General features: G+C 38.1%; 1 protein-coding gene and 1 long non-coding RNA gene across 4 annotated transcripts; both read right to left on the bottom strand.

The window, feature by feature from the left end:
• Positions 1-2,885: 2,885 nt before the first annotated feature.
• On the bottom strand, positions 2,886-4,194 carry LOC125315586. Its single transcript, XR_007198756.1, has 3 exons — positions 3,963-4,194; positions 3,072-3,077; positions 2,886-3,023 (listed from the first exon to the last, which is right to left on the bottom strand). It is a non-coding gene; the product is annotated as an uncharacterized LOC125315586 (long non-coding RNA).
• A 4,790-nt stretch (positions 4,195-8,984) lies between these two features.
• LOC115726041 (iron-sulfur protein NUBPL) lies at positions 8,985-20,203 on the bottom strand. 3 transcript variants are annotated; one of them, XR_007198841.1, is made up of 9 exons: positions 20,061-20,203; positions 19,835-19,949; positions 17,432-17,554; positions 16,913-17,010; positions 14,661-14,787; positions 13,491-13,576; positions 11,160-11,285; positions 10,184-10,429; positions 8,985-9,161 (listed from the first exon to the last, which is right to left on the bottom strand). XR_007198841.1 is itself a non-coding variant. In XM_030655750.2 (8 exons), exons 1-8 carry the CDS (start codon positions 20,088-20,090, stop codon positions 10,259-10,261), a joined length of 876 nt encoding a protein of 291 aa, XP_030511610.2. In that variant the 5' UTR covers positions 20,091-20,203; the 3' UTR covers positions 10,095-10,258. The 3 variants fall into 3 exon arrangements, 1 of the variants encoding a protein (XP_030511610.2); XR_004013496.2 differs by lacking the exon at positions 8,985-9,161 and adding an exon at positions 9,871-10,056; XM_030655750.2 differs by lacking the exon at positions 8,985-9,161 and having other exon boundaries at positions 10,095-10,429.
• Positions 20,204-20,808: the final 605 nt, after the last annotated feature.

The following is a 20,808-nucleotide window of genomic DNA, read 5'->3' as shown; positions in this document are numbered from 1 at the left end:
TTTTGTTCCAACACAGACTAGGAAGTGCGCGTGCTGCTTAAGTTTCTGCAGTCAAATTGAGCTTGTCGTGTGCGAAGTTGTCTTAAGTCTTTTCTTGGAATATAAAGATTAACATGATGAACTGAGGTTGTCATGCGACTTTGTCCTGGTTAATGCAAGAAGAAAACTATCGTTCGGACATGTATAGTTTGAACAGAGAACACATATAAGCCGTGAGCTTTGGGGAAATAATTGGAGACCTTGAAATTTGGCATAGAGTAGCGTGTTTATTATTGTTCTGACCTCTGCTTTGCCGTGATTTTTGAGCATGTTTGACTGCCATCTGTGTTTGAAGCCATGAAAGAACATTGTCAATCGCCGTGACTCTGGTGGGTTCACACTGATTTTCTAGAAAAAGGTTGAAACGGCTGCTGATTTCGTTAGTTTTTTAAAGAGGTTTTGACCGATGGCCCTCCCGTGGCTCGGCGAGATTATTCAATGCTCTGGGAAAGCTGACAATGCAGACAGTACGTCTTTGTTTACAAGCTTGTAGGACATGACGGGCAGATATCGAATCAAGTAACTTGCAAGTGCCTTGGTGTCGGCTCGGCGATTACTCGAGATTGACTTGCCTAATTTTGAGTTGGCCTCGAGTTACTTGAGTAACCGGTTGATGTAAGGATTTAGCGTATAATCACTAAGTACAAAAGCAAAAAAGAGAAATCGAGATACAAAGTTTGTCTTGATTCACCCTTAAACTAGGGATACGTCTAGCGCGTACACACATATTGAAAATCCAAAAGATTCTAGGGCCTGGATAAGAATTTTTCTACCCCTTTCGTCTTTTTAATTGACATAGAACTAAGTCATGTAGTAAAATGAGGATGATGTGTAATGAATGGTCGGGATAGCTCAGTTGGTAGAGCGGAGGACCGAAAATCCTCATGTCAAATCTAGTTCCTAGCACATTATTAATTCGTATAAGTATCTATTCTATAAGTGAAATTGATATTTACAACTTAATTGATATGGATCAACATACATATTCATTAATTTGATTACAATTAATATATCGCATCTTTTATTACATCACTTAATTATAAGTGAAAAAGAATATATATCGATCATTAGCCCAAACCCAAATTATCAACTAAAAAGTATGGGCTCATTTTATAAAAGCTTCTCATTATATTATTCAATTACAAGTGAAAACGAGTATATCTCGATGATCGACCAAAGCCCAAGCTATCAATAAAAAAATATGGGCTCATATTATAAAGTCCTTTGATGTCTAACGAGCACCACCTCCTTTAGTCTCCCGTTGAGGCGGCTCTCTCGGACTTCACTCGCTCACCAAGGAGTGGGAACTCGTGCTTTTCTGTCAATGGAAAATATGAACTACACATCAATAGTCGAGTCAAGCTCAAGCTCAAGCTCAAGCTTGTTAATATTCATGAGCCTAATCAAACTTAATTGAGCACCTAATGATTCTTCAGAAATATTCAACAGTCGTAAAGTAAACACTTGAATCCTTGAAGGGACATACTTAGGCCTGCTCACTTGCGGTGTATAGGCAACCCCCACCAGTCAAAAGCTTATTAAACTCGAGCATGATCTCGAGTCAAGTTTCGAGCATCGAGTGTATGAGTTCAGCTCGAGGTCGGTAGCTTATTGGTTTGACCTTTGGGTTTAGTCGACCGAAAAGGTTTGGTTATACCGTGTTTAAGAAGGGATATATAAAACAAAACGTGCAAAGAGTGAGGGATCATCTATCAGTTAAAAAAGTTGAGTGAATAATATGTGAGGAAGAGTAGAACAGTAGTCTAATGACCAAACTTTTGTTGATTTTGCTGACTTGGCAATCTATCAATGGTGGCGTGCTTAAATACATTGTTATGGAAACATCAATTATAGGGATAATTGTTTGGTTCATGACTTCGAGAGGTGATTCATTGTAAGATCTTAATATAAACAGAAAGACTGGAACTACTCTGTTAAATTCATTGATAGGGGGTGAAATGTACAAAAATCAGCTACTTCTTGGAGATCAAAGACAACCCAATTGCATTATTGCCCGTTAAGAAAAAAAAGATTAAGATGAATAATTTTATTGTCAATTGCATATTGTTTGACAATCCAGAAGCCCAGCATAAAATCAAATCAAGAACGTGCTAAAATCTGTCGCCGTTTTTTGGACAGTGATCTACTTCCAATCCATCCTTTGAGCTCAAACGTGTATAAGAACAACCTTTTGGACATGGTACAAAGATCACACACTTACAAATTGAGAACACCTAGTTTATAATTAGTTTCCACAGATACAATCATCCTCTTCAAGCACACCTTTATCACAAACCAAGTCTCCAATTGGTCAGAAAGTTGCTTGTGGCAATTAAGCATCTTATATACAATGATACTCTAATAAATGCTTAATCTCAGCCTAACATGGTCAAGAACTCATCTGACCACAACAACATGTAACATGAACATGAACCCCATAAAGCATATGCACAAAACTCTTGTGACATCCGTTTCGAATTACGATAAAAATACAAGGCCCAAAGGAATTTGAAACGGGATTCGTAGCTCTAATTGGCGCAAAATCTTGGAGACCTGTCAGACGCTTTGGCTATTTCGGCCGTTTCAGCCGTAGGATGAACGGGCGATTCAATATTTAAGCTCTACAGCATAGAGAATACCAGATTCCATGAGAAGAGTAATCACATATAGAGGCAAACCATAAAAGCAACATTCCAAAATCACCCACATCATTCTTGGCGCTTATCAAGTTATAAGGAAGATGCTAGTTGACAAATTGATATCAGCAGAGGATAGGAAATGTCAGTTGATGTCTTTGTGCAATGTTATCTGGTGCTCATTGTCCACACATTTTTTTTTTGGGGCCCTTTGTGGGTCCTTTTATTAGGAATCACTTCAATTCTGACACAAAAAAAAGGCAGGACAACCAAGAAGGCACAAATGATATTCTGAGCTTGCACATGTCCATTCGAATCCTTACATATGGTTGGCCATCTGCTGAGGTCCTTGCAGTCAGAATTTTACACCCAAAATGGAGTTAATTTATGACCCACCTCATACTGATAAGTTTTGCATGAACCCAAAAAAAAAAAAAATTGCAAAGATGAGCTGAATAAAAATTATATCCTTTCTAGATTCGGTATAAATTACATATCAAGTAATTAAATTTCGTATGGAAAAGATACGTGCATCTTCTAACATATTAATGCACGAGGTAGATGCGCTATATATCGTGTAACACGTAAAGTTATTATTACATGCAAATTTTATTGTTAAAATATCTCACATTGCATGTATTATACAAGGATTTATAAACTGACTAGACCTTTTGAGCCGAACATTTTAACACGATGGTGTTGCTATAACTATCAGTTCATCATGAACCCTTTTATGATTCGTTCAATATAAACATTTTTCGTCGAACCTTTTTAGTTGAGTTTCCTAGAGAAAAACATGATTGAATCCCCACAATTCTCTCTCTCTCTCTCTCTAGGTACGCACAAAAACACATAATCGACGAGCAAACACAAAACTAAGATTCAGTAAACACGACACATCAACATATGTCCTGTCTTTATCATGAGCCGTGGACAAAAGGAAATCAATTTCCATCATCTCAAAACCTAACGGAACCCTAATAACCTTTCTTCCTCTAGCACGGACACTAGCATCCATCCACACACCGGCACACGCCCAAAGAAGAGACTCGGCGAGGCCGAAACATCGATGCATCATGGATCACGCGGCTTGTACGAATAGGGATCGATTCTGATGAAATCAATCGCGCAGCTGACACACGGTACAGAGGGGAAAAAAGGGCTAAAGGAAAGACGGCGGCTCGACAAACTGTCTGCTCAGAAAGCGATCTCGTATGATGCTTAGAAGAGCCGCTGGCAATCAGCTCACCGTCAAACACGAAGAAGAGAGGAAGAACCGATCGATACGTACCCGGAAAGAGGCTCGGCCGATGCAACTCGAATAGCAAAGCTTTCCTTGAAAAACTGCTGAGGGGAATGAAGCCTGGTCCGAAATCACCAATCGGTTTCTCATGAACGCATGTGATCGAAGCTCAATCAACAATCCTAAAGAGCAAAGAGAAATGATCTCGAACCAGACAACACTCCCCTCAACCGAACTCATCAGCTTCGGAGTACATAGAGATAGAGATAGAGAGAGACAGAGGGGATTGGTATGGCCATGCATTAGTTTTTGGAGTGTTTCATGGAGGGGGGGTCCATGAATATATACGTAAAAAGTGTGAAACGACATGGAAGTCCACTGCCCACACCGTCCTAATTTTACTTTTATTCCACACGTAGGGTCAAAGATGTTTAGTTAGATCCGTCCCAGCGATAGAATGAATACCTCGTTGCAGAAATAAAAACCTCGTTCTTAACTAATTTGTATGCTCGAGCTTTTCAGCGTCTAGACGCGGCCGTCTGGGGACCTCAATGAAGACGGCTCCCTAAAGTCAAACCCATAGAGCTAATCGCCTTGCTGGGAACGCTTCCTCAAGTCAAACCTACAGAGCTAATCGTCTTGCCGAGAAAAGTACCAAAAAAGTCATAAACCCATTATATTGGTACCAATCCAATCTTATACTTTTCAATTAGATCAAGTTAACTCCAGACATTTTCACATTGTACTTATTCGGTCTATACGACCAATTTTGGCTGCAAATTGCTAACGTGAATGTCGGCCATCTTATGTGACAAGGCTAACGCCGACGTGGACATTCTCATAAATATATTTCTCTAATATATTTCTCTATCTATTTCCTTTTTTTTCTTTATTTATTTTTCTTCTTCCCCATTTGTGTTTGCTGGTGGCCGACAAAGTTGGCCTCACTCGAGCTAGGGCGAGCGCCCGCAAGGCCCCTCTTTCCAGATTTGGCGTGGCTAATGTCTATATTAGTGATCTTCGGTCAAAATTGGCGAGATAGAATGAACTGATATCAATATGAAAAAGTTTAGGCCTAAATTGGTCGAGAATTTGGACATGAATTTGAGTCGAAAATTCGGGCTAAGCAGCATCATAAAAAAGAGAAAAAGGAAAAAGAACCTTGATGCATCTCACGATAGTACATCGCCAATCGACGTGGTACTATTGGCTTAATGATGTTGCTAGTTGCTCTACTGCACTTCCAAATGTGGATCACAAATTGGAAACCCTTTGGACAATTTTAAAAGAACATTGGGAATTTCATTGTGTTTACAGTCTCTTCTGAAACCAGATATTCGCATTAATCTTCTAATGTAGACAACACGATTTTCCCCTCCTCTCACGCAAAGGATATGTCATATCCTTTGCTTCCCACTAAGGTAAAGGAAAGGCCGACGTTCATCAATGATTGCATACTTTGATTCCAAATGCTATTCAACACTTGAATTTTGAAATTCTCTTCTTCTTTTTTTGTATAGGCTCCCCCCAAATTTGCGATCGATGAATTAGGATCTCTTTGCGGAAAAGCGGCTAAAGAAGTGTGTGTCGTGGCGTAAGGAGACCAAAATAACGAATTTCAAGCAAAGTCATGATTCCCCCACGAAGATTTTCCACATGGCCACATTCACATTTGGGACTATGGTATGGTCCAATCAAATCTACAATCATAAGGCGGCGAGAAAGTGGATACAGCAATTTTGATGGCTTTTGTACTTTCTTCTCTTTGTGATAAAACTCATTTTGTTTTAGATGTGAAAAGTGAATATCGCTAGGAGAAGTTCCAAGCTTTTTCCTAATTTAGTTGTTACTATTTCTTTTGTTTTCTCGTCAACTACAGTTTGAACACATGAAAATTTTTGTCTCCATGCATTTTTCTGGGGAAAATTCCCAAAAAAAAAAAAAAGGGATATCTTCACTTTTCCCTGTGGCTGTGGAATACCAATACCTCAAACTTTTCTGACTAACCAATATTCAAATATTACTAAAAGTGTTCACATCGGTGCTAGCCGGCCAAAGTTGGCCAAAAGGACTGAATTGACACAAATGCAAAATGTTTAGGACTGAATTGACAAAATTAAAAGGCTTATGACTAAATGAGCAAAAGTGTAATAGGTTTTAGGATTTTTTGATAATTTTCCCCATAGTTGAAGGCGTGTGCCTTTGGAGGTACTTTTTTGAATTGATTCGTTTTTACACCTTTTACTTGTTTCAGAATTTTATTGAAGAGAACGGGATTGTGCATTTCATGAACCTACAAATGCATGGTAGCTTCAATTTATAGTGTGGACCAATGTGCGAGCTTGATGGTGGAGGATCTTTTCTCTTCATTAGTGAATTTACGAACTTCATTTTCCTTATAAGTACGCCAACGTTACTACAATAGAAACTTCAAATGATGCGATCATGATTTCACATCAACTATATTAAACAAACAAGAAAAGCTTACCGTATATAATACATAGAACTATTTAAATTACACGATCTTATACGAAACTTCGCATTTACTAATTCAATGGACACTATTTCATGCTGTGAAATGAGAAATCACAAGAATTTTATATTTATTTTTTAAAGTATGAGATGAAAACAATCATAGTTTGGACACATAAACAATTTATGACATGTTACATCATTAACATCAACTAATGAAAAGACCTTAAATAAGAAAAGTATTTTTACCCTAGCACAATAGAATGTGTGTATTATACATGTATAATTCGGTTTATTCCAAAAGAACAAGTACTTTCCCGTAAGTTCAATAGGGATGGAAGGTTTTTACGTGTCTTATATGTGCAAGGACGAGTGTTTTACTAACAGAGTCCTAGGATAATGTCCTTGTTGCCATCTTTTATTTTTGCTAGCAAAAGTGCACATGCATTGTTGTATGCGAACAATTGAGTCAATAGACATTTAAAGGATGTATGCAAAATTGTCTCATCATGACATATTTGAATTATTAATTGATAAAGAGAAATCCCTGACACGACGTGAGAAAATTATATACGCATGTGTGGAAAGAGAGAATATTTCAAGATTTGAATTTTGTTTAGTAAGGTTTGTTGTAAGATGAAAAGATTCAAATTTCAAATTGAATACGGGAGCAGTAAAATAGAATTATTTTTTATACACTGGTGCATAGGTAGAATATATAAAAGCTAAATAAATGATAACATTTGGGAAAGAATGAAAAGAGATTTATGATGCTATAGGGTGTCCTGTTGTTTTAAATAACAGTATGGATAGATTGTTGAAGTACTTGTACTTTGTACTTTCATTCGTCGCACACAACCTGTCACATGATTTCTATGATTTGCAAATTGAATCGAGTCTATAGATACACGAGAATTTTTTTTAATTATTTGATAAGATCTTGAGAGAAATACATACGATATTCCTTAGAACCTACAAGGATCGTCGGTTTTACTTTATTGGAAAGTTTTTTTCTTTTTCTTTTTTAATTCTAAAATGTAAACATATTTTGTTTATGTTTAGAATATCTATAAATTAAAGGGTGAATTCACATTTCTTTCCGCATATCATTTCAGAATATCGTCATGTGGTGAGATTACTAGGTACCGACGGGTCAAAAGACTAATAAGTACAGTATAGACACGACCGGCAAAAGCTTCGGTTGCCTTGATTTTCTCTAATTATGTAGATCTGGGACTTTAGTCAATATTTATGTACTATTTTCACGAGAATGGTCAAAAACTTTATATTTTCGTAATTACCCTTCAACCAACATGACAAATATGAAAGGGGGTGATTTTTGTCCTTCACTAGTATGCGGATTCTTCCTTACGACGCTGTTTTGCATTTGCTTATGTATGAACTTGAAAAAAAAAAAAACTAAGGTTTTGTAGATCTTTGACTAATCATACTATCGTCTCTTACAACTTCATACATAGGTTGCATTTCTATGCACTCGTGTAAAGAAATCATGCTTCGACAGGACAAATTTGGAGTGCAATTGGGGCCGGCTTTCACTGAATTCAGCAGATCGCGGCGCGAAAAGGAAAATATAATTTGGTGTAGGAGTCACGGATAACAGTGTTGCTTCAACTTTTAACATTGAGTTAGTCTGGATTAGAGTGTGCCATCATTCTATCTCCTTTTCGCTCTCCTAGGGTTCCCCCAACCAAACTGCCGCCAAGGCCCTTGCAGCAAATTTCTGAGGTTCTCTCTCCCTTTCTCCCTCACCCCTCGTCTTCTTCCTTTTACTTTTGTTTTCTTATTTCTCGTATCCTCAACTTGCTCTTGCAATTTTTTAGTTGATTTCGGACAACCTCGTCGTATTCTCCCTTGTGAAGAGTTTCGTCCGATGAGCTCAGAAGTTTGAAACCTCGTCGTATTCTCCCTTGTGAAGAGTTTCATCCGATGAGCTCAGAAGTTTGAAATGTGAGCGTTTTCGCTTCGGCTCCGGTGCTTATTCCATATAGTCGAGCGTGGCTCCTCTCTGCTGCTTGTGCGATCTGGCTCATCCGAAATTAATTTTATGATCGGTTGGTATCTTTTTTTACAAGTCTTCTTACCTAATCTAGAGTTAAATTTAGATTTTGGTGCTCTTCTATTTCATCTAGAAATAAATCTGAAATTTACAAGGCGTTTTCTATACTCTTTCAACTTGTTGGTGTTGCTGTTAGCATTATTCATTGATGGTGCTGGTTTGATGCAAAATCTAGATGCGTACCGCCTTTTGGCAAAGCCGTAAGTGGTGTGTACTCATCATTAGTGCGAGATTCGGTGATCGGCCCCCGTTTGGGATTTGATGCTATGATAGACCCGTCTTCGTCTTTATGGTGGGTGAGTCTCTGTAGATTGTATCAAGTTGATTTATCTTTTAAATTTATTTACTTTGTTTGTTTTTCATCTTTATCTTGAAGCAATATACTTCTTTTTCAAGTGAAATGAAAATATTGCTTCCGACAAAAAAAAAAAAGTAACTTTACAAAAAAAAAAATTAGAGAGAAATAAAACGGATAATCCTCAAAGATAAAAGTAGTTTAGGCAACACAAGTCCAAGATAGACAATTTGCTTTACCAAAAAAAATTTATTGTTATATGAAAGTTCAAGTTATGGGTTGGACGTAATAGATAAGAAGATGCGTGGGGAAAAAGAAGTCATTTGGAACAATCATGAAAATCCAGCTAAATGACATGCCCACCATCAAATTCCTTGTTGACCCCCGGCAGCTGAGAACCTGTAATACAACAAGCAGCTTCATCTTCATCATTTCAGTGGACTGGACCAGAGAAAAACAAAGTGTTCCTCAGCAACAGCACAGTAGTACTGCCAAACCCTAGTTTTGTAATGGGGTCATCCCAATAAAGGTTAGCTTTTTATTGGGGCCCTACGCCCTTTGGAAATGTTGGGTGAGAACAGAAGACAAGGCAAACTTTTGGAACAGTTCAAGAAAAAAAGAGAGGGTTTTCTGTGCCTCTGGTCAACTAAACACAAAAGGGGAACCAGGCTCTCTACAACGTTTCAAGTCTGGTGCTGAATGAAATGTCAAAGCAAGTTTGGCAACAGCATCTTTGACTTAATCTTAACAGAGACTCACTCTTTTTGGTCTTGAATTTGGGCAAAGACAGATCATTTCCTTTCTGCAGACACGAGGTACATAAAGTAAAACATAAAGTCCTACCTGCATCACTAAGACAAAACCTTCCTGTCGGGATCGATCAAAGCATTTGCCTGGAGATCAAGTTAGTTCTGATCCTGTCACCTCAGCAAAATAATGTATAAAAACAAATGGTCATCAGAGATCGGTTTATCATGAGCTGTACCAATCACCTGAAAATTTTCCGTTGATTAAACTACCTAGAGTAAGCTCATTTATGCATTTTGTATGGAGCGAAACTCAAGTGGGCATTAATTTCGGCAAAACTCCCGTATAACTACAAGGAAATGACAATTATGGTAAGGACACACTCCACATTGTTCAGATCCAGAGATGAAACATCGTTGACTAACAAGACAAAGGATAACTTTTTCTGTGCAAATTCTTGTCTTCCCAAAGTTAAATCGAAAGTAAAGATCATGTTAACCAATCTTCACTACGGATCACAATAAGTACGTGATGCTTTCTTGCCACCCAGAAAATGAAAAACAAAAAAAGTACATGCAAAGACAGTTCCTCCTAAGTTGGTTCTATTTTCTTTGAGCACTCAAACTGTAAGTTAAATATATGAGATTACGCCTACAAAAATTTCAAAAACCTACCTAAATTGAGATGCTTCTAGGTCTACCTATCAAAGCAAAGGAGGAAAGTCGGCAAACTACATGTATATCACGATATCACAGGTGCAATTCCATGTGGGGCGACTGCTGCTCAGCCAATCCCTTCAGCTTGTCCACAACTTTATGAGCGAGATCACCGTAAGCTCTGGAAACAGCCGAATTGGGAGCCGATAGTACAATAGGAAAACCTTCATCACTACTCTCTCTGATGTCTCCTTGCAATGGTATCTGAGGGAGAAGAGGGGAAAAGGAGCATGTTAACACTGAACATGATTTCATGTTAGCATCAGACTAATTGACTCCAAACTATGCTGCAGCCCACATGATTGGCGTATACCAATGCATTTGCCTAGCATTCCACTTTTGAAACTTTAGTGTGTTCCATGAATGAACCTAAGACAAGGTTTTGACCATCTCATGGCCAAAAACAAGTTTAAGCTACCAAACAAGTACAAGATGCAGAATCCATATCTTGAGTATGCTCTGATCTTTATCCACAGAATTCATCTGCTTGAGTTTTGGTTATGCAGACAATGCAAGCCTATTAATTGGATATTATGCAGGTACATGAGTAGACAGTTTTAGACTTCATAAGCTTGTTAGCTGGCGATGTGTTAATAAGATCTCTCCAAGATATGTGCAAGCAAGATATGCCAAGAAACTTATAATCGCAACGTAGATCTTTTTTGTTTGACTTTGCGAGTTGAAAGGATCCAAGATAATAAGAACATCTCCTATGTTCAACACTTCAAGAGACCAGCAAGGACATTTGTTAGCTAAATAAGCCAACACCCCTTTACCAAAGAATCAAATGGCAAACTCAAAAGTAAAAAGGAGAAAAAGAACATACAAAAGATTTAGGTAGTTTTATGTCTTCACAAAATTAAGGCATTCTTAAAACGTAATTTCACAGGCTCTGGTGTGGCAGCACATAGAGACATCACCCTAATTAACATACCTCAGCAATACATTCCAAACCCATCTCATTGGCCGTCTTTTGGGTTCCCCCTTTTCCAAAAATGAATGAAGGTTCACCACAATGTGGGCATTTAAAGTAGCTCATGTTCTCTATAATCCCCAAAATCTGCAGGGAGAAAATCTATCACTACCTTCACAGGACAAACTACTACTCGAAGCATGGCATCCAATTGAAATCAAATATTATAACACTGTATAATAAAACTGACTGGAAGAGATAAACACATCTGTAAAAGATAACCCCAATTCAATCGCAACGTTCACAAGACAGTGTGGCAAGAAGCATCCAACTTGACCCAAATACATACTAGTTTGAAACATGGAAACTTCCTAAATCAGAAAGGTCGAAATGCAACAGCATGAACCAAACCAAGTGAATCACACAATGACCCTGTATTAACCTACGCACTAACATTCAATTACATTAGATACTCTGAATAACTACTTAGACTTTCAGCAAATCAGATGTTACATTTAGCATCATTTAGATCCCAGGTTTCCAAAATAGACTTTTCATCCTATAGTTGGCATCCACTAGTACTTTACAATCATTATCCATTACCATTATGCAACCTCCAAAAAAATGTTGCAATGATTTAATGAAAAAGGCTGTCATGCAATATTGAACACTTACATATATAAAGACCCTCACATAAGGTGAATTTTCTTGGAAATATGGCCTTCTTTGGGCACATGCACCATTTAACACCATAATACCTTTATAGTGCAAAATAGAGAGTGATGATTATTCACACGTAATGCAAAAATGTAGCTTTGAAAATAGAGAATACAAGTTAATTTCAAAAGTACAAGATGTAAAATGTAATTTGTTTGCAAATACGAGATGAAAAGGTGTAATAACCCCTAGAACACATGATGCACAACGGGAGTTTCCATTTCAAAAACAAGCACAAGCATATTCTACCATCATATGCAGACATGATCAATTACTACCAAAACCATTACATTCCTTCTCCACGCCACAGAGAATTCTATCAAATGGTCCACAACAAATGAGTTAAAATAGATTATACGAAAGTAACAAATCCCCAAACTAATCAAACTTTTGGAGGGGAAAAAGCTTCTCTCCAACATGTATTTGCATGTGAAACTTCTCTGGTTACTCAAAGTTCGCACAACACTCAAATGAAGGCAGATATTCGAATGAGTTTTTAATACTTCAAACAAGTGGAAGACTGCTTCCTTTTTTCATCATTTTATACTTTGCCAGTTTGCAGACTCAAATTGATAGGCTATTGCTTTTTATCAGCCAACTTCCTTGGATTCCTTGTGATTGTAAAGTAACCCTCTAAATGAACTATGCAGATCACAATTATTGAATTTCTTCCAACCAGACAAGACACCTAAAAATGAAAAATTTACTGTAGAGTGTTGTATCCATGAAAATTCTGCACTCCCTGCAAATACAGTTGCTCATAACCTTTCCAATTTAAACCCAACCACAACAATTTTGGCTGGATATTAGCCTATTGGTCCTCCCATCTGAGTTTGTACATGATACTGACAGAAGGCATAGCCAACAACCTAAAGGATAAGATACAAGGGAATTGATGAAGGATTGGAACATGTTCATGCAAGGGAGGTCAGATATCCAAAAGATATAACATGCAGAATACCAACTAGAAACATGCAGGAAGCTCTTCATAATTCCCACATTTTTTCCCCAGAATTGAGTTTTATATCCAAGTCAAATCACCAGAAAAAGATAGCTACACCTACGCGAGAAATGCACACTGGCTTGGGGCGTATGGGTGTGAGAATCTTTCCAGCTTCATGTTTGTCATTTCTAGAGAAAATAAAAGAATTGATATCTTTATTTTTTGGCAAGGAAAGAATTGATATCTTTAGTGACCTCTACAATGGAAATTCCCGATATCCAACAATAGTTTCCTAGAAAATTTGAGAACATAATAATGCTTCGAATCTTTCAAATAGGAAAAATAGGAAACCTGAATATTATTAAGAACATCATGTGACTACTTGTTTGGTCAGAAAAAATAATAACATAAAACATGCCATATGAAATACAATGTCCAGTGGCACCCCTTTAAAAGTACAAAGATGAACTGTGAGAATTGGAAAATTTCTTGAAAGCTGAATACACAAACTCTAAAGAGAGCTTTTGCACATATCAAAAACCACCTGAACAAAGATATGCAAGACAATGCAAGCGATTCATTAGCACGCTGTTTCCAAAATAGCAATCTCTGCAATTTACTCATGCTGTTAAGTATTTTTGCAAATTCACTTCAAGCACACTACATCAGGATGGTCCAGAAAATGATCATACAGGAACTTGAACATTAGCAAACATCCTAGCTCCTCTTCGAGCATCGATTAAGGCAACATCTTGGGGAGTGGAAACAATCAACACACCTGCCAGCATATAACTTAAGCTTATAAGTGGACAAAGAAATAACAGAAACTATTCGGGTAGGTTCCAGAATAAACATCAGAAATACTAGACACTTGACGTGCATCCAAGTTATGAAAATGAAGAAAAATGTCTTTATTAAAACCTGTTGTAACAAAGAACTAGCTTTCAAGTCCTTGATATGTAATGAGGCAGAACCATTTCATACTAGAATTAAACCATTCCAAGACCTTAATGGAGCAGAATACAAGTAAATCAAGCACAAACTGAAATTCTGAATGGAAGATTTTGATTTTTTGTACTGGTCCCTCACTGGAAGAATTAGAACCAATTTTCTTTTCCATTAATCTTATTTGCCTCAAGCATGAAAGAAACTCCTTTCTGTGCCACATTGTTTACGGTCTTACAATATTATACCAAGTGTAAAATCTCACTAATCTGTGAAAATAGACAATACATATACATATGGACAACGCAACTATTTGAGTGTGAATGTGGGTGTACCTGTGTGTATTTATTGGGTGTGCATGCATGTATTTATTCAGGTATTTATGCGCTTTCAATTACCAAAAGAACATGTGGAAGCATATTCGGGTTGAAATGAAAATCTTCTCATAAAGCTCTGAACAATTGGTAGACTTCAACATTAAAAGGATGGAACTTGAATATCCATATATTTTAAAAACTGGACCCAAAAGAAAGCACTAGCTTAGGCATGAATAGCCACAATCTAATGGGAATGCAAACCTTTGGCTTAGTCCGATAAGTTCTCCTTTCGGCGCAATTACTCTTCAACATTACTCAGCCTCCTTAAATACACTCTAATTGATTCTTTTCAAACTGTGTACCTTTAGCTTTGGCCTAAGAGTACCATTTGTTGTACCTCAGAAAGGATGAGGCCAAAAATAAACAATTGTCTCTTCAATTTCCATTTTTCTCCCCTCCAATATAAACGAAGGGGAATAGGTGCAGCTAGACCTCATGCTGTATACCAGGGAACGCCTAGCACTACCACTGATCCAATCCTCAACCTCAATTACCAAGGTTTTCTGATTAACTAATTAAAATTAGATGTTATTAGATTACCCGATAGTTGTAGCCTCCGTGTCATGCTTATTTGCGTATCGCCCGTGCCTGGTGGCATATCCACTACAAGAATATCAAGATTTCCCCAATGGACTCCCCTTGTCAATTTTTCAAGAGCCTTCATTACCTGCAACAATACCCAAGAAAGATGCTTTTAGATATATGGGATCAATATTGCAAAAGGAGGGAGAGAATGATGAGGATGTAAGCCATAGAATCAAAGCGGGTTAAATGAAATGGCGCAATGCATCAAGTTATTGTGTGATTGCAAAATCCCTCTTAGGCTAAAAGGAAAATATTATAGAATAGCAAGAAGGCCCGCAATATTATACGGAGCTAAATGTTGGCCAACACAGAGACAACATAAACATAAAATGAGAGTAGCGGAAATGAGGATGTTAAGGTGAATGTGTGGTCATATAAGGATGGATAAGATAAAAAATGAATATATTCGATGAAAAGTTGGAGTAGTAACGGTGGTAGAAAAGATCAAAGAACATAGATTGAGATGGTTTGGGCATATTCTTCAAAGATCCCTAGATGCTCCAATAAGAACAGAAGTTTGTTACCGAGAGCACGACATAAAAAAAGAAAGAGGTCGGCTGAAACTTACCTAGGGAAAAGTAGTAAAACAAGATTTAATGAAGTGGGAAATAGATTGGCGTACGGTTTGTCTCAAGACGGAGTGGAGGAAACTATTAGCATTGTGGAGAGGCAGAATTCCTATGTTCCATACTGTCCTTTTTAGTCCTTTTTCCCTCTATATATTTATATATTTTTATTTTTATTTTTATTTTTATTTTTATATAATTATTTCTTTTCCCTCAATCGGTCTTGCTTTTATTTTATTTATTTTTGGGTTCATTGATCGCCGACCCCAACTAGTTTGGGATAAAGGTGACATTGATGTTGATGTTGATTCATTACCCGCAACAAGAAAGAATCAGTAGCTTTTACAAGTTAAAGCTGTAGAAAAATCTTGATTGTTCAAAAAGCAGCAATCACTGACCATGAAGGATTATAAATGCGGTAATGGACAAAAAGGTCCACCGAAACAATGCAAGTTCCCCATGATCAACTGTCCTAATTTCAAAAACTCCACCAATGGTATACTTTTTGAAACCAAGAATCTTCAGTACATCCAATAACTGTGGGTAAAAAGAGGATCAATGTGATCACTTGGACTGCCCCGACCACACAGTGATACTTACAATCAGCTTATATACAATAGTTGAAGAATCATAGCCAGATCAGATTCATCCACTGACAAGACAAGAGTACATACTTTTGTGTATACAACACATTTCTACAGAGGAAGTGCCTGTCAACTAAGATTTTCTCTTTCATTTGCAAAGTGTCAATACTTAAACCCTGCTTCAGTAGCTCTCCATGCATGCAAAAGATGAAGCTCTGGGAACTACTAATCTCTTCCACATAAGTCCATGGGTTGTAGGCTGCCTTACTGTTTGGCGACCCATTCTTTAGGAAAAGATGACCAAATTGATGCCCAAACGTGTTGTGGAACGAATACGGGAATTTGGACACTGAGGTGCCTGTCCTTAGAGTAGTTACTAAAAAGACTGGTGTGTGATATGTTGGTTGTGCTGTGTGTCATTCATATATGGTGGCCAGAAAGGAAGCCATCTTTAATGGCAACCAGCACGTCATTGGATAGTAATTCATGATCAGATTCCACAGAACACTTTCTTTTTGTGAGACCATCAGAAAGTGTCAACACTTCTGCTACAAAGTTAGACAAGAAGTCCCCAAAACATTACTACCAAAAGTTTGGAGCCAGACATCTCATGTAGCAAGTCGAAAGCCTATATTCAGCTAAAGATCCAAAAGATATGCAAGAACCGGTGATCGTGTTCCCTTTCTGAGCATAACTCTGGGAAAATTTGTCCTTTGGGATCTGTCATTTGTGGTTTGCACCAGTCATATTCCAAGAGCCGAGTACAGAGAGAATGACCTATCAATTTTCTCTGGTTTTAATATACTGCAATCTTTGAGTTTTCAAAAGCCTACCCAAAAACCAAAGCACCCAAATCCCTGCCATAAAGATAAGCCAAAGGGGGGGCTGGAGCAGGTGCTCTTTCAATCACCTATCTGGTTCTTTCACTGCTGTCCTTTTATCCAGCGGAAAAAATGGGAATCATAGTAATAAGATATCATTTAGATGGCTTAAAGCTAATCCAATCAAACATCTTTTAAAAGAATTGTGAAAGGACAGATCGGACAGTATGCCGTACCATAGGACCTCTCCATACAATTGGTGCATCCTTTTCAACAAGCAAACCCATTGACATACACTTGACCGCATACATCTCGATAGGAACCATCTTCTTATCTGCCAAATAACAAGAGGGGATTAGTATGCATGAAAAGATATTCGGGACACTTAAGCTGTGCTAAGTGATTAGGTATTTCCCGAGCAGATGCCAAAGAAAAATTAAGAAAATTAAGTTTGAAAAGGTGATAAATCAGCATGTACGTCAAAAAATTGCAAGACAAAAGGATAGAGAAGCATTATTTATTCTTCCAGTTTTCAATCTTAACATACCTAGAAAAGCAATTTGGTTGTTACCATGATGTACTCAATTATTAACTTAAAGTCCATTTTACCCACAGTTAGATAGAAGAAAAACGATTAAGAGTTCGTGACAAAATTACTATTATATAGGCAAGCTTTAGAATTTCAACTTGAGATGAACTCTATAATATTCAAACTTTACACTGCTATGGAGAAAATAAAACAATGTTAACTGCACCTTCAGTCACGTCTGGTTTCTCGTGTATTTGCATCATAGTGGGAACGGATGGTCCATAAATATCAGCATCTAGCAAGCCCACCTTGAGTTGACACATGTGAGCAAGTGCAACAGCCAAATTAACTGCAGATATATTGCCATGAGTTAGCAATGCTCATTTATAACCAATACAATATTCCAAACTTCATTTAGCTTAATGGTCGAAAGTAAGGACATGACCCATAATTCCTTACTACTCTCCAATTTAGGCCCTGCTTCTGTTTATTTTATAGTTCCCATGCTACAGAGTGTGCACATTCTTATTATCGGTGAAATTATCTTTAATCATGAAAGAAACAAAGACATTTAGCATATTCTTCATCAGTAAGTTATCATATCATTTCCAAAAATATGTATGTAGGAGAGCCCCTCCCAACTACAAGCTCATAAAAACTGTTGAGTGAACCCCAACCTACAGAAATCTATACCCCAACTTGTACACAGTTGTATGTCTCAAAGTAGCAACTCACTTCAAGGCATTGGAACAGGACACATACTTTAATGAACAATAAAGTTTACACTGTGTATAACAGACGAAAAATGCTATGTAAGCTGACTATTGTGTTACTATCTATTCCTTGCACACCAAATGTAATAGCAGTAAGCATTCCAGGCCAATAGCCCAATCCAACTCATCCTGCCAGCAATGGACTTGATGTTGAATCCCAACAACATCATAAGTTCTTCTGAACAGCAATAAAAAAGGAGCAAGCACCACACATATAATCACCGAGTCATCACAAGCACCGCACAAGAGACGATTAACATCAATACTATTAAAACCAGGTACACAATCCGTGGCCAGTTGGCAATTTATTAAGAATTGCAACCTAGTTTTAAAAGAATGCTTGGGAATATTCAGAAAAAACCAAACAAGTCGATGACAAGATACTTTGCAGCTCTATCTCTAAGAAGTTGCCAACCATTATTGACTGTAAAAAACAATCTAAAGAACTCCAGATGATTTTATCAGAGGAGTTACAGTGATATAACACCCCCACATAAAGCAACTTGAATATCCAACAAACACATAAACCTCGCTGGAGGAGTGAAAATTCCTAACAACTGCAGTCACCTTGTCATTCGATAAAATGGCAAACTAATAAATGATTCTATTTCCGAAGTTAGATAGGAGAGAACCAAATGGGTGCCCATTATTGATCCAGAGATATTTAACATTGCCATCTCTGATACAGTGATTAATACACTACCAAGTTGCATCACGAACATAGAGAACTATCCTCCAAGCATCAGAGGAATACACCATACATTTTAATGGCCAGAGAGACCTCTCTCTGAGCTTGTATTGTTGTATCCCTGCTATCCAAAGACAAACCCTTGCATAAAAAGCAGCCTCATACACTTTAGAAAGTATGTTTCCCTCCAGTGAAACAGCCATTTGAGACCAAGTCCTGCCTAGTATTTCTGTAGACAAATCTGAGTCCATTTTGACACTTGTCCCTCTGGAATTTTCAGCATGCCATCTCCATAATATTGAAACACAAGCTTTCTCAATTTTCTTGAGCACTTTCTTAGGTAGAATGAAAATATTAAAAACAATAAGATGAAGCAGTTTGAATAACAGAGGATATGAGATCGTAGTTTTCCAGCATAACACAACTTCTTAGAGGCCCAACCACGAAAGTATCAAAGGCGAGCAATGTCAGAGGTTGATATTGCTCTTCATTTAATCTACCAGAGGTCAAGGGCACATAAAAGTATCGGAGGTAAAGAGCCAAGTTGAAGTCCACTAATACTAAGAAATCACTGCAACACAGCATCAGGAATACCTGCTACTAAAACTTCAGTTTTTCAAGTGTTCAACTTCAAGCCAGACATTATACAGAACTCGTTGAAGATGCTAAAAGTTCAGCAAAAGAAGAGTCTTCATACAGTATTTCCATCAAATCGCCAGCAAAGCATAAGTGTATCATTCTGATTGTGCTAAAAAGAGGATGCAATGTGATTTTCCCTTCAGTGGCTACATTCTAACATTTAAAGTGGAATCTTCAGTGGCTGCATTCTACAGCAACCCAATCGTTGCCTTCCAGCATTGGCGGAGACTCATGGTGACCACTGAGTCCTGACGTCTCCACAATTCCCATCTTTTTCCACATTCACTTGAAAAAAAAGACCAAAAACTAAGAATCACTCTACTACTTCCTCCCTTCCTATAACATTGCACATGAGGATCAAAGTTTCGCCGACATTTTATATTTAATCAACCACCTTTTCACTAATCTAACATGACCATAGTACCTTCAATCGAGAGTTACAGAGCACCACCGATCACAACCATACAAAACAAATGGGCACGAACAAAATCCCGAACCATATCAAGAAACAAAAGCCCCCGGCATCTACCTGCGGTGGTGGACTTGCCGACGCCGCCTTTCCCGGAGGCCACGGCGACGATGTCTTTGACTCCATCAAGCCTGAGCTCGCCTCTACTCGAAAAGCCCCGAAAGCCTCCATACACCTACACCAACGGCAACGGGATTGAACGGCACCCGACAGCAGCAAACACAACGACGCTTGGATTTGAACAAGGGGGAGTCAGAGTGCAAATATGATGACAGAGAGAACTCACGTAAAGCGATCGCCGCCATAGACCCTTCATCGGCGAGGAGATACGACGGTGAGGCCGGGGATGCTCGCCGAGGCTTGGTTTTAGCGTCTGACACTGGGCCGAGCTCCACCCCCAGTCTTAATTGGGCCAAATGGAAGGTTCAGGCCTTGGGCCTAGTCGGGCGAGTCTTTATTGCGCGATCCGATGCATGTCGGCCCACACCGAGTATTAAACGCTGCGAGCTGATACAACGTCCGTGTCACTCTCATCTAACTACGCACGTGAGTTGGTAACTTTTTTTACTTTTTGGGTAAAGAGCTGGGAAAGGCAAATTCCATCTGTCGCACGTGACTTATTAATTTCATTTTTTACTGGAGGTAGCAAAATGAGTTTAGAACTAATATTCTAATAGATACTTAGTGGTATGTATCGTAAATGTATTACCTAACTATCTTATTCATAATAAAAAGGTTGTATTTTTAATTTTTTATATTTTTTTCTTATATTTTCTTTTTCTTTCTTTTTTCTTTTTTTTTCTACGAGATCTAGGTGAGGGTTGCCACTCGTCCCTCGCCGACTCTCCTTGCCGGCCAAAAGGCGATGGCTGCGAAGCCCTCGCCCTTGCTAGGTCTAGGCTAGGGCCGCGACCCCTGTTGGGTCGCTAGTGAGGATCGTAGGCCTTGCCATATGTGGGCAAGGACCGACCCTTGACCATGGCCAGCGAGGGTTGACCAACGGCCCTCGGACTTAGAAGGAAAAAAAATTATTC

This window comes from Rhodamnia argentea, chromosome 6 (assembly GCF_020921035.1).
Source record: "Rhodamnia argentea isolate NSW1041297 chromosome 6, ASM2092103v1, whole genome shotgun sequence".
Lineage (NCBI taxonomy): Eukaryota > Viridiplantae > Streptophyta > Magnoliopsida > Myrtales > Myrtaceae > Rhodamnia > Rhodamnia argentea.
This window is presented reverse-complemented; position numbering and strand designations above follow the sequence as displayed.